This window comes from Haliaeetus leucocephalus, unplaced genomic scaffold, assembly GCF_000737465.1.
Source record: "Haliaeetus leucocephalus isolate CR32 unplaced genomic scaffold, Haliaeetus_leucocephalus-4.0 Scaffold130, whole genome shotgun sequence".
Classification (NCBI taxonomy): Eukaryota; Metazoa; Chordata; class Aves; order Accipitriformes; family Accipitridae; genus Haliaeetus; species Haliaeetus leucocephalus.
Window position 1 is genome coordinate 2,454,437 of NW_010972566.1, and position 13,726 is coordinate 2,468,162.

General features: G+C 36.8%; 1 protein-coding gene across 1 annotated transcript in view; it reads left to right on the forward strand.

Moving 5' to 3' along the window:
- Positions 1 to 283: 283 nt before the first annotated feature.
- The window catches only part of MAN1A1 (mannosidase, alpha, class 1A, member 1), a 110,693-nt gene continuing 97,250 nt past the window's right edge, over positions 284 to 13,726 (forward strand). The window contains exons 1-2 of the mRNA XM_010585848.1: positions 284 to 380; positions 10,472 to 10,587. Of these exons, the coding sequence (XP_010584150.1) occupies positions 284 to 380; positions 10,472 to 10,587 (213 nt within the window). The remainder of the gene's footprint in view (positions 381 to 10,471; positions 10,588 to 13,726) is intronic.

Here is a 13,726-nt window from a genome sequence, read left to right on the forward strand (position 1 = left end):
CTAACAATTAGTTATTTTTGAGTGTGTCTTGACCATAAGCATGCAGATAACGGTAGAGGTGGATGGGGCAGATATGGAATTCTTACGGTAACCATCCTACTGTGACCCAGAAAACAGCGCCACTGTTATTCTACATTGAGTATTTTATAGTTCTAATGCATACAACATGAATTTAATTAAGCATTGAATTAAATGTGTTTAATATTGAGAATATTCTCAAGTCAGTATTTGCTGTGGCTTCTTGCTAAATCAACATTACAATCCTGCTTTCGTTTCCCTACAGATGATGAAACATGCCTGGGATAATTATAAGCGTTATGCATGGGGATTAAATGAACTGAAACCCATATCTAAGCAAGGACATTCAAGCAATTTATTTGGTGAGTAGAGTGTATTTTTGTGCTTAGCGACGTTACTATAAAACAGCAAATCAGCTGAAAAGCTTATAGGTGATAAACGTGTTCTTTCTACCCTCTGTCATGCAGTGTGGTGTTTCTTGCTTATGTTATGTACAAAAAGTAACAGTAAATGATGGTAATGACTCCTATAGATTCCCTTCTGAATGAGAATAAATGAAGCATGTCATTGCTGCATGATAAAGATGTAGTTTTTTGCATTAAATACTCCCCTGCCGTAAATTTTTCCTATGAATTGGAACTCATTGACACCACATTCAATAAGCAGGAAGCAGGAAACAAAACCTGTGGTGGTGGGGGGGGAAACCCTGTACAAGGAACAAAAGATACTCTACAGTCATGAAGGTAGCTGAAGCTGTCTGCAGTCCTCAGGAATTTATTTCTGTTCCTTAAAAAATGTGTTAATCTATGTCAGTCGGGCTCCCTTATCAGGCTTTCTCTTTCATGAATATAACCATTATTTGCACCTCTAAATGTTGCATGGGAGATGGTTAAATAACGCCCAAGTTGTTATGAGTGTAGAACAAATATGGGGCTGAAAAGTTCTAGTAGGAGAAGCACACCGCAGAAATCCAGTGTAATGAGGCAAGACTTTTTTGATGTCCAAGTGGGACATAGGGCTGGATAAATAGGAGCTGAAGAACAGCAGCATTCTGAGGAAGCATGAAAAAGCAATCCTATGAACTGTCATCATCTTCAGTTTTGCAGAAAAATGAAGGATTAAACTGTTTAACAGCAATCTTTGTATTCAAATAGCTTCTGTTTTCCAAACAGAAAGCTGAAAAATGAACTAATTTCTATAGTTGAGACAAAATCAATACATTATTTTGATTTTAACAGGAACTTATTTTGTTGAATGTTTGGAAAAGATAGTTTGAAGTGGAAACATTTCCTAAAACAGCCTAAATAGAGCACTTATCAAATCCTCAACTATATTTGGAAGTTGCTAAGAGACAGCAGTTGTGATTACAAAAATAATTTTGAAAATACATCATCTACGTTGATGTTGCTGCACTGCTTGTCTCCCCGAAGAAACATAAACAATTTTACTAGGTGATTATTACATAGTTAGTTACTGAACTTTAAACATGAATTGGGTGCTTGAAACCAAAGTAGTTTGGGTGAACTTCAGGGTTAAGTCTGGCTTCTGTTTTCTTCTATTTTCTTGAAAAGTAAAATATTTTTATTATCTTCATTAAGATGACTGATAGTTGTGCAATTTAATATAATATTTGAAGAACTACCTAATGCAATCCTGTTTCCTATGTTTTCTTGGAGGACAACAAAATGGCACATGATGTCTTGAAAATTAAAGTGCTTAATGTAGTTTCATGTGGAATCAGAAGTGGTATAAAAATTTACAAGGTTTGAGTTTTTAATGATATTGCATGGATTCACAGAAAAAGCCATAGAGGTATTGACTTGTGAAATTCTTAAGCAGGAGTTCTGTTGATGTTGTTTAAGAGTAAGTCACTGCAGGCACTATTCAGTGTGAAACAGGACAAGCATTGAATTTGAAAATAAAACTGTGGTTAAAGGAGTAAGAGCCAGAGTCAGTCTAAATGCAGACCACTTTCTCATCATGGTCATCTAGTATAAGATCTTATTGCTGAGGAGATTTCCTTAGAAACATCTTCACTCTTATTGATCTTGGTGGCAGATCAAAATAAGCATTAGGTATCTTTCTGCTGAATTGCTTTACGGAATACTAAAGAGCAGCATATCTGCAAGCAGTTCTGTCTCATAAGCTACCCTTTCCTGAATCCATAATATCTCTCTCTTTTTTTTTTTTTTTTTAAGAAACAAATCCTTGTTTCTGTAATAGTGTCCTCAGATCATTAGATCTGATCTGTACCTTCATGTTTGAATTCAACAAATGCCGCATTTTTCATAAAGCAATAAAAGGATGATCTGGTTTTTCTTTTTTCTTTTTTTTTTTTTTGTGTCAAATAGTTGAACCTCTTTTTTCCGTGTGAAAGGACAAACAAGTTTCTTAGTTTCTTTATCTTCTTTGTTTCTCGTTCTTTTTTTTTTTTTTTTTTTAAAAAAGGATTGCAAATGGCTGACTACTTTTTAAGGTAATTCTTAATTCAATTACTTGAGAATAGGTTACCTCCAGTGTCCCACGAATCTCCTCACAACCTTCAGAAATCAAATAAGACCTTCAGTTCACTGTCATCCATCATGACTATCTCCAACTTGCCATGATTGTGTTTCCTTCTTGCTTCTAGGTCTCAATTTGCAAAAAATACAAGTTTCTGGTTGTCTTAATAGCAGTAAGATATAGCATATTTCATTAGCCAGCTTTTTAATTTTGAATACTTTCCCTCCTATGCATTAACTGGTGCAGTTATGGTACTTTGCATATATTGGGAGTGTCTTGTTATGGGATGGAGACTTCAGTACCTCACTGTGGGGAACTGCAGGTTCCAATGCTGTAGCTCACTTAATGTTGTATGGGTTAGAGACAGTATAGCTCTCCTGACACAAAAGTGGAGAGTTGTTTTCAAGTGGTATTGCTTCTAATTTGATAAGCTGAGGAGTCTTTAGACTGGTAGTCTGTAGACATATTCATGTGAGAGGAAGCAACTTCTGCACCTCATGTGTGCACACTAAAAATGTTTCAGCCTTTCTCTAAAAGTTAATTATGTGTAAACTGAAATAATTCTGTTTCAAGCCAAAGCCACGTACTTGCCTCTGACCATTGCAAAGTCTTTTCAGCACATCCATGTAATGTTTTGATTTCCTTTTAATTTGCCACTTTAGCTTTTACCATGTTGTCTTGGCAAGTAACTAACATTATTGTGGGCTCTTCACAGTCTACTCCAACTGCAAAGAATTCAGTTACAATAACAACTATTTGAAAAGGCAGAAGTGAAAAGTCATCAGTTGTGTTGTCTCTGTAGCATTCTTATTAGTTAATTCCGTGAAGTGTACAACTATTTCTAGACTTATCAAGTGAATTGGAATAGCTAAACATCTGTTTGCACCATACCTGTGCATTAGCAAAATAAGGCTTGTCTCCTATGCTGCTGTGACTTCTGCTGTGAGTAGTAATCGTTCTCTGCCCATACCTGGTAGAAAGTAGGCCCTGAGTAAGTGCTGTTAATTTTTAATACTTTAACCTTTAAAGTTTCAGATTACTGTCAACAATGTTTGCTAAAATAGAGCTCTATCCATCTACCCTCCTAATGTGGAAGTGGCAAAATCGCAATTTTGCCAATTTTTTTCACAGCCCCCCAACCCAGGAGCTATTCCTCTCCAAGCCTTCTGTACTAACTTTAAAACTAATGAGCATTGCTGCACTAGCAGAGAGCTCTTTCTAGAAGTGTTTTCTGCACTTAAGTGAGTGTTACTAAAGGGCTTTTTTAATTATCTGTAACTGTATTTCTTGTGCGGTATTGCCAGTTTAATAATACTGTAACTTGTGGGCATAGTATAATTAGTCTCTGCAAGTGAAAAAGGACCTTTTCTGGAGGGGGAGAATGAGATATTTAATAAATACTCACAATCTGCAAAGCCAAAGTACTATAGTTTAGCAAGATCCTATTCCTGCCACTTTGAACTGATTTTTGTAGTTTCTTCTACAGAGTATTGAGGTGTATGAAGATTTTTAAAGCCTGCCAAAATTGGTATTCAAAACTGACTTGCAGTGTACAACAATGTGTATTTTTAAACTGTAAGTTTATTAATACAGCTCTAGAAAATGAATTGTACATGTATTTAAACAATATGTTAATTTAGATTGAAAAGCTTCAACATCCCCCCCGGCCCCCCACATCTTGTTTTTCTTCACTGTTGCTGCTGGATTCCTTGGAATTCTGGATTTCAGTATGTTGTCTGAACTTTGGAAGTAAGCCTGACATCTTTCCCAACCAAATTAATAGAAACTCATCTAAAGAATAACATTAGCAGATATGTGGATGAATGACTCAACATAGCATTTGTGAGAGGAGGTCATGCTGCACAACTGCTGCTATTCAAAGGAGTTGGTCAGTATGAAGATGAGTTTGTTGTCTTTTTAGATTTCCAAAAAGCATTTTGGGGCGTTATTACTGGCCTCTCACAAGAATCCATTGCTGCTGAGGCCATGCTCTCAAATCGCTTATCACAGAGCTGGAAAAGCAAGTGACCAGAGTGGCAGTTTGGCAGCACTAACAGGTTACTCGAGGTAGTTACAGCAATGGCAAACTGCAGGCAGTTCCACGAACCCACAAAGGATTCCCTGACAGATGATAATTGCACTTTGAAATAGCAAATGAGGTCTAACATACCGAAATTTAAACTGGCACATAGTGGCACAGGAAACAGAATTCTAAGTTAATACAGAGAACTGGTGGACTTGAACTCAAAATAAGTAGTAAAGGTTGAAAACTTTTCAATACGATATATGGAGATGCGTAAAAAGTGGCATAGATGGGATGAACAAGGATTTACTATTCCTTGTGGGGGAACAATGCCCTTTGTAAGGGGTGGAAATATCAAATCAGTAGATGGCATGTTCAAACAAACAAAAGAAGGTGTTTCATAATGAAGCACGTAGCTGAGCTGCACGAGTGCCAGAAGTGTGGTGGATACCAAAGGCTTCCATGGAAAGCAAAGAAACAAGCAATGGAGGAAAAACTCATCGAGCTCTAGTAAATACAAAGGTACCAGAGCTGTCTCTAAAATGCACAGATGTACAAAATGCTAGAGATTAAAAGAGTATTCTAGAACTATCACAGCATTGTTTCATGTTACACATGTGAAAAAAAATTGAGAGTATTGTTTCTTTTCCCACTCTTACCAGCCGGTAATAGTGGCTGAAATTAAAAATGTTAGTGTTGTTGGGGGGTTGCCAGTACTTGAGTAAGAGTTTCATATTTTGGCATAGCACACTTTAGTAATTAATCACTCTTGACACTTTAAATTGCTAATGATATCAGATAGGAACCTTTTCAGTGAACTTTAAATAGAGGAAAACACTGTTTTAAAATCTGAGTCAGCTTTTGGAACAATGCTCTAAAAAACTTACAGCTCTAATCAAAGCGTTAATCTTGTCAAACCTATACGTATTCTTGAATATGTTGAGAGTAACATAGCTCAGTTGTTTATGTACAATGTATATGCATATAGACCTGAAAAAATTGGATGCTTGATTGAGTTTTCAAATTTGCATATTTAATGTTACAAAGTCTCTGGTCTTACTCCCCATGTTAAGAAATTCTGAACTGTTCTTAATGGCCAGATTAAGATAAAATTGTGACAGCTTTTATTTCTGTATTTTTGGCTGGAATTTTCAGTCTGAAATGACAAACTGGAGGAAGATTTCATAGAATACATCTGCTTTGACTTCAACTTGAGCTTCTTCAACTTAGAATAACGGGAAGGTGACAACACAAGTTTGCCTCACTGGCTGAAAACAATGAACGGTCTAAGATCAGGGTGGGGCTGAGTGCAATTCAAATAAAGCTATGTATAAAATTTTCTTTTCCACAGTAGTACAAAGTAGCCCTAAAGAGCAGTTCTTCTGACAATAATAGAGGAAACATTTTTTAACCTTTTCACTTTATTTGAAGGGACATCCGTTATTATTTTTATGTGCTGAATTTCCATCGTATTAAAAAAATTACAAATATAAATGTCCTATGTTAATTTTCATAGTTTATATCAGGACACAAAAATGTAACTTTTTTTGGAAGAAAAAACAATATTCTACTCATCTTCCACAGTCATGCAAGAACAAGAAGTCCTAGTTTATGATGCTTGTTGGACGGTGAACTATTATAGGTGAGGGAGCTGATGCATAACATGACCTGAGGCCACTTCATTTTTCATCTTTCCTTATCTTTCATTTTTGTCGCATGCTTTGCTAGTTTCCTTCCATTCAGAATATGACACAGAGTCAGAAAAAGAAAAGCAGTTGAATTTGAGAAGAGTAGGGAGCCTGGCTTCCATCCTGTTATAGGCAGTGCACTAGGACACATGTCTGAAACTTTCCTCCGTGTAATGTTCTGTATGATATGCTTCCAGATCACAAATCTTCATCTGTTTCACATATACGTAGGCATATATACGTGTGTGTGTATAAATATCTGTCTCCAAATATATTTGATGGCGAGGAATGTGGATGTTCTGGAGAACCAAACCCCAAACTTGGTATACAAGGGATGGGAGGAAGGTTGTAAACAAACTATTTAAGTGCACCAACATGCATTGATTCTGGCATCCTGGCTGTATTCTATTTCAGACTCTTCTGGCCAAAATATAAGCCATGTCTAAAAGCCTGCACTAGACAAATAAAAGCTTCTCTTGGCCCACCCTCCAAACAGTTTGGCCATCAGCCAGTTGTGGTTCTTAAACCATATGGCCACATAAGCTCCATCACAGAGCTGTGCTAATGTTTGTCGTCTATAGCAGTTCTCCCTACAGTCACACCCTGGAAACTCATACAAAGTTATTCATCCTCTGATGGCTTTTTTTATTCTGCTTTTCCTGCCCACCCCTGAGGCACTACTGTGTTCTCTACTGTAAACCTCCAGTTTGTGTGCACATACCTTTGCATTGTTAGATATTAAAAAGCATGTTGTTTAAACGGACCCACTACGCATTACCCAGAGGTGATCTAGACTGCTCTATGCTTTATATCATGCTATTCTGAAATGCTGGGTAATCAGTCATCTTAGTTAATCATCCACAAATCTTGTTAGCAGGAGGTTCTTCTTATTTCCTTCCAAATCACATAAAGATTTCAAGTGTTTAAATGGAAAGGATGCTCTGTAGATGCTGCCACGTAGTCCAAGTTTCACGTTGACTGATTTCTTTTGCTTTCTTTTCAGTTACAATAGCTTGTAGGCTATTTAGCGTGTTCTCTATTAATCACTTACATTGGAATAAACGGTAGCGTTAGTAAGGAGGAGAGGGAAAAACAGAAGCAGGTTCAACAAAGGAAGTAAAATGGAGCATATATGAGTACTTGGTCTGGAGGTTTCGGGAGAGACTAATAAAGTTTCACTTTGGTAGGCTTGTACATCTGGTTATCTCTTATCATCAAAATTACTCGCTTCAAGCTTATGTTTTATGAATTTCAAGTCCATTTTCTCTACCTTGAGTATACTGTATACTATTTTTGTATTGTCTGCAAAATATATCTGTAATTACCTGAGGTGTATGGATTTGCTCCAAGTATTGCTTGTGATACGTTCCTCCTGCCTAGGACAACTATGAAACTCTACCATGGTGACTGCAACTTTGCTGGCACTTTTTGTAACCCAGTGCTCACTGTTAATCAAACATACAGCATTACCTTAGATGTATAACAAAACAGTCTTCCTGTCCAAATATTCTGAGTATATGAGTGTGTATTGTAATTACCTAGCAATAATCTTTGCCTCTTGTAGACTATGACTGCTGTGTAATTCCTTGGGAACATTGTGTAGGAACTAACATGAATGATAACTGTATTTAATAATTTATGTGGTGTGCTTTGAGAAGCATAGCATATATAGGCTTGTGAAATATTTGGTCTTATTCCATAATAAGAAATGTTCATTTAACTTCTTTGCATTCCTTTTGCTTCCTCCCCGCCCCCCATCCCTTGTTTGGCTGACTGGTTATAAGTGAGTTGCTCAGCTACACCATTTCCTTAACACTCTTAAGTTTGGATTATCCTGTTGGCTAATTTACTGTAAACTGCAGTTGTTCACAAGTCATACCTCTGGCCTCTCAACTGACACTTTAAAAATGCATTCTGTGTTCTTTTATCAAGAATTCTGAAGTATAACTCTTCAAGACAAACTTGACTATTTAATTGTCACATTAATTGCTTTATTCTTTTTTCTGAAGCCTTCAGAATAATAGCAACAGTTGTTTCAAACAAAGTAAGACCTACCTGAGATTATCCCATTTTCTCCTGTCTGCCTGCAGGGAGAGGTCTATGCTCTAAGCAGGTCATATTGGCCAGATTTTGGGGGGGGGATCATAGGAAGTGGGTGACTCCAATTCCTCAGTAAGGTTGGATTCTCCTCTTTTTGTTCTGACTCAGTAGTGAGTTGCAGCTCAAGTACTAATCCTTAAAATTGAAAGCTCAACTGTTCAGGGGTGGTGTTAGCTGTATTACGAGAAGATTATCACAAGGAATGTCATTGCACAGTGAGCCTATCACAGTCTACTCAGGCAAATCAAGTTATAGACGATTTTTCTGTAAGTAGAGCTCAGTTGTAAAAGTTCACCAGGAGCTGCTTTTGTTGTACAGAGTTACTAAACAACTCCAGGGCCTTTGGAGTGGTGTTCTTGAGCACGTGTCCTCCAGCAGTTCTCCACACTCACTCTCACTTTCTCATGAGCTCAGGAAAAATACAAGTTACTTAGCCAAGTTTAAAGGAATGCTTTTCCTTTAATATGAGAGAAGGGTGGCCAAGCTCCAAATAAACTCTGGGAAGAGAGGATGTCCTTCTTACCAAAGTACGCTGCAGTTTTATTAGTGGGGTATTTAGGGGAAAATATATAGATTACTTCCTTCAGAGTAGGAAAGGAACGTTCCAAAAAGGATACTATAAGCAATTAGCAGCTGCTAAAACAGAGAGAGCATCTGGTTCTGCTAAATGTACTAAGTAACTTTTACAATAATCTCAAGTATTACTTTGTGTAAGATGATACAAATGGAAAATTATTTTCTACCTGGAAGTTTAAGATAAGAAAGTGATGTCAATCCTGCTATATGGAGGTCTCCATTCACTTCTCCATTTCATGAGAAAGCAGAAAACCTTGATGGTGGTAAACACAAGAGTTGACTGAAATAGGGGATTTCCTACTTAAATATATAATCCACTTCTGATACTTGATAAGTCTACAAAACTAAGTTTACTTTTTCATCAGGTATTTCAGAGGCAAGATGATAATCGAGTTCTCGAATAAAGTTAGTTGTAGCTACTGTCTTGTTATCTGCCCAGTGCAATCAATTGCTGAATAAGTAGTCAGCTATCTGCCTGAGTCATTAGCCCTGCTGGGGGAGAGGGATTGGATCTAATGACTTCCTCTGTTCCTTGCAGCCTAATTTATTTTGTAATTTTAAGTGTTTACTTTTGTATCTAGGGTCGTCTTTAAAGTATATCTTAACAGTAGCTTCTATTCATAATGAAGATTGTTGGAGCCAAGTTCATAAATATAAAATTGACACTCTTCAGTAAATAGGAATTAAAATTCTTCCTAGACAAAAAATGGTGTTTTGAAAAGGTCATTGTAAATTTGAAGGAAGCATGGGAAAGTCGTTTGAGTGGCTTTTTCTCCCTCACTCAACCCTCCATATTAACCTTTCTGTACAGGCTCATGAACATTTAATCCATGCCAAAGTGAACATACTGATGATACTTCATCTTGCAGCGTTAGGTGAAGGCTAACTCTTATCTGTCTCTGTAACAGAGGTAGAAGGATATCACTTTTGCAGACAACCAGAACTTGCACTGAAAACTGGTGTCCGGCAGTCTCTCCTGAGCTGAGAAATTCACGTGTGTGCAAGTTTGCCTTTGCTCCCCCAATGCTCTCTTGTGCAGATTACATGGTGATGCACAGTATCAGAAAAATTGTCTTTCAGAGAGGGTACTTCTTAAACGGCTTTCCTTACTGAAATGTGATCAGTACTTATCAGCTTCTTAAAGCTTTATGCACATTATTGAGTATAAAAACAAAAAAGCAACTGATTTTTTTTTCACTCCAAACTGGAAGAAACAGTTATTTCTCAATTTATCGAGATTTATTGTCTTTCATGAATTACATTTTACAGTGAACTGTTCCATAGGTGTTTAAAAATGCAAAATCATGGCTGAAAATGCGGTGTGTCAGAACTGTTCTTTAAAACTTTGTTAGTGGAAGAACTACTTAAATATTACAATGTTGTGTTGTGGCATGGGAATCAAAGTTAAGGCTGTGAATTACTAGTTGCCCACTTGAATGCTTATACACCCAATTTTTAATTGGATTCATTGAAATTGAATTTTGAAATTAGAATTAATTTTAATTAGATCTAACTGAAAAGCCATCTGTTGGAAAGTAAATCACTGGTTCTTCATGTATTGCAGGTAACATTCAAGGAGCAACAATAGTGGATGCCCTTGATACGCTATACATCATGGAAATGAAGGAGGAGTTCAAGGAAGCCAAGGAGTGGGTTGAAAAAAACTTAGATTTCAATGTGGTAAGTAGAGTTGCTGATTAACATTTAATGCTCTGTTTAGTCTCCAGGGGCCAACTGAGGACTGGGTTCTAATATTGCTAGCATGATACAAGGCTACAGAATTTAGATCACTGGTAGATAAAACAAGACAGGAAGCAGAAACATAATATACTTACTGCTCTGCGTATATGTGGTTTTTCAATCTGAGAGATTTAGGTAGATAGGAGGTAACAAGCTAGACTGAAGGAGGGAAAAAGGAATAGAGTATTTACCATTGTAAAGTCAACAACAAACTTTTTAGCTCTTTCGGGTAGAAGAATTGGGACACTTCAAGCAGTAATGTTTTAGTTATGTAAACACTTTACATTTTCACTTTGTGAAATCTTCCACAAATTAGACTTGTGTTTTGGGAAAGCTACACGCCATACCTACCATTTAAGTTCATTTGTGTATTCTAGTAAAATTGAATCCCGTGAGTTGGGCTGAACTGTTGGCACAAACTACGCTGCTTTAGTTTTGTGAGGCACCAGGTCATCACAGCTGCATATACAGATCATCCTATTAACTAGTAAATAAGCAGCTGAAAGGAAAGTTCATTATTAAAGTTTTTATTTTAGAAAGGCCCTGAACAGGCAAGAACCTCTGTAAAACTTCAGTTAAATTGAGTAGTCCTGGTTCTGGTTTTTGGTTTTTTTTTTTTTTGTGGACTAGGCTATTTATTGTAATTGCTGGGTACAGAGAGCTAATGGAGTACCTCTGCTGATCAGTGTAGTAAAGTAGGAAAGCATTGTAGGCACAGTACACTGAGCACTTAAAAAGCTCTTGTAGTTGACGTGTGTAATGGTAGATACACTTTCTGAAAACAAAGTACTCTTTCTAATATATTATGCAAAAGTCAGGATTAATTAGCTTCTCTTACATGCTTGAGAATTAATTATTTTAAGAAGGAGGAGTTAATAAGTGGATATTATATAGTTTATATAAGCAGCAATTTAGTGTGCATTTATGTTTACATTAATAATGTAAATACAGGATATTAAACTGTGCTTCTGAGTAGTGTCAGATGTCTGAATGACATGCTAACTTTATCTTGTGCATAAGATTTTTTTTTTTCCTGAAGGAATTTTTGTAATACTAAATTCCTGTCTTATTAGCTTAGCATTCTTAAGGTGTTTAACAATGTAAGAACAAAACATCACAGAAAATAGCAAACTCCACTTTAAAGGAAGAGCTGAGCTCCACTTGGAGGAACATCATGAAACGCTCTAGAGTGATTTAGATTAATAACACTAAAGTCTTTGGTTTTACGTAAATCTTGTTATACTTTGTACTGGAAACTTCTAGACAGTCTTGCCTACAATTTCAGCTCCTCTTGTTAATTATGTGGCACTTATTTTTTTCTCAGTAATGCTTAAAAGCTATGAAGTCTTTCAAAATGTCTGAATTTTTGTATTGCAGTAGTTGGTCAATGCAACAATCCAGCAGGTTTACCGAAACTCCTGTACAGATAATACTGATACGCATCAGGAACAATACCTTGTTCCTGATATTCCTGTAAATAGCCGTCTTCGGTTCGACACCTCACAAAATTATTTTCGTAATACTTCATAATCATATAGAATTGAATTTTACATTGGCATCAGTAACGAGTAGATGAATTTTCCCAAAGTGGAACGAGGAAATGAAAATAAATAACTGCAACACCAACTTTAATAACTGATGTCAGGTTCTTTAATGGCTGAATTGCTTGAAGCTACTCAGCTTGTACTTGTGTAGTTTTCCACTTTAAATATAAGTTCTAGTTTCAGATGCCGTTTTGTATTTGTATCTTACAGTTTAAAGGTGGAGATTACTTAACAAAAAGAGCAGCAGGGCCCTCTCTTTTGTGTTTAAGCATTTATCATGTATCAGGCATTACTTGACATTTTCTGCATTAACGTTTTGTACGCTCTTACTTGCTCCTGTTTTAGAAACCTTTCTCCCATGAAAGTGATTTAGTTTTTAACAGCTGACACCCTGACATATCCTTAAGTGTTATTCTTTTGAGTGGTATAAAGCGTGTTTCTGTTTGATGTTTCTGGTCATTTCTTGGGCAGTGATTGCTTAATCAGCTTTTGAGGAAGCATGTTTGACCTTTATTTGTATAAAAAGGATTAGTTTTTCTCTCCATTTAATCTTAGAACTATGCTTTTTAAGTCTTCAGTTTTCTTTAAGATGTCCTTTACAAAATAGCTGTGAATGTATTCTGCAGCAGAATCTTTTCTCCTTATGTTCTACATCAATGCAGCTGGATAAAGCAAGTTTCCCTCTCTAGAAGTTTGTAATATGTCAGTCAGATACTCATTGTACATGTTGAACTATTTGGCCAGCACTTGATCATTCTCATCACCTGATCATAAAAGTTTCCAAATGTCACTTTGTAAAGTAGGCACTAGTTTATCCACATAAAAGGATTTATGGAATAAAGATGACTTAATGGGAAATGGCATCATCTCTTCATGTGTTAGATTTCAGTCCCTCAATTTAATGAATTAGTTGTCAGGGTTACTCTTGTTTACCTTCTGAAGAAAGCAAACTGTTTTGATTTTGAAGGAAACTTCTAGGTAAGTAAATGCCACTTTTCTCGGCAAACTTGTGAATTTTGGTAAGCTTGTGAGTAGACAAGTTTGGAAGCTTCCCCTTTTGGAGTGTAACATGCTTAGGCTATTTTTATTATAGCTGGAGCTGGTAGCCCTGTGATTTTATAACTGAGATATCCACGCTGCAATGGGTGTTTTTTTTCCTCTCACAACTGCTGAAATTCCTCCTATTTGATCCCTTGCTGAAGTTTCAGCCAAACTGAGTGGTCTTTCAGGAATTAAGTTGCATTTTCCGATTCTGTCAATATTTTAAGACATTTAGTCATACTTGTACCTTTGGAAAGAGTCGATGTTTGCCGTGGCTAAATCCATGGTCTTTGCGTCATGGACATGTGCTCTGTTTTCCATTCAATCCCTTCACCTTTGCTCTTCCGTTAATATAGCTGAGGATTTGGCGTGACGTCCCCACACAGGCTGCGGCCTGCGCACCCTTTTCGCGGTGCTCGCGCCTGGCCCTGCCCAAGGCTGCACTGGGCCGGGTTCTATATCCATGCGTTGCCACAGAGGAAAAAGGAGCCAGT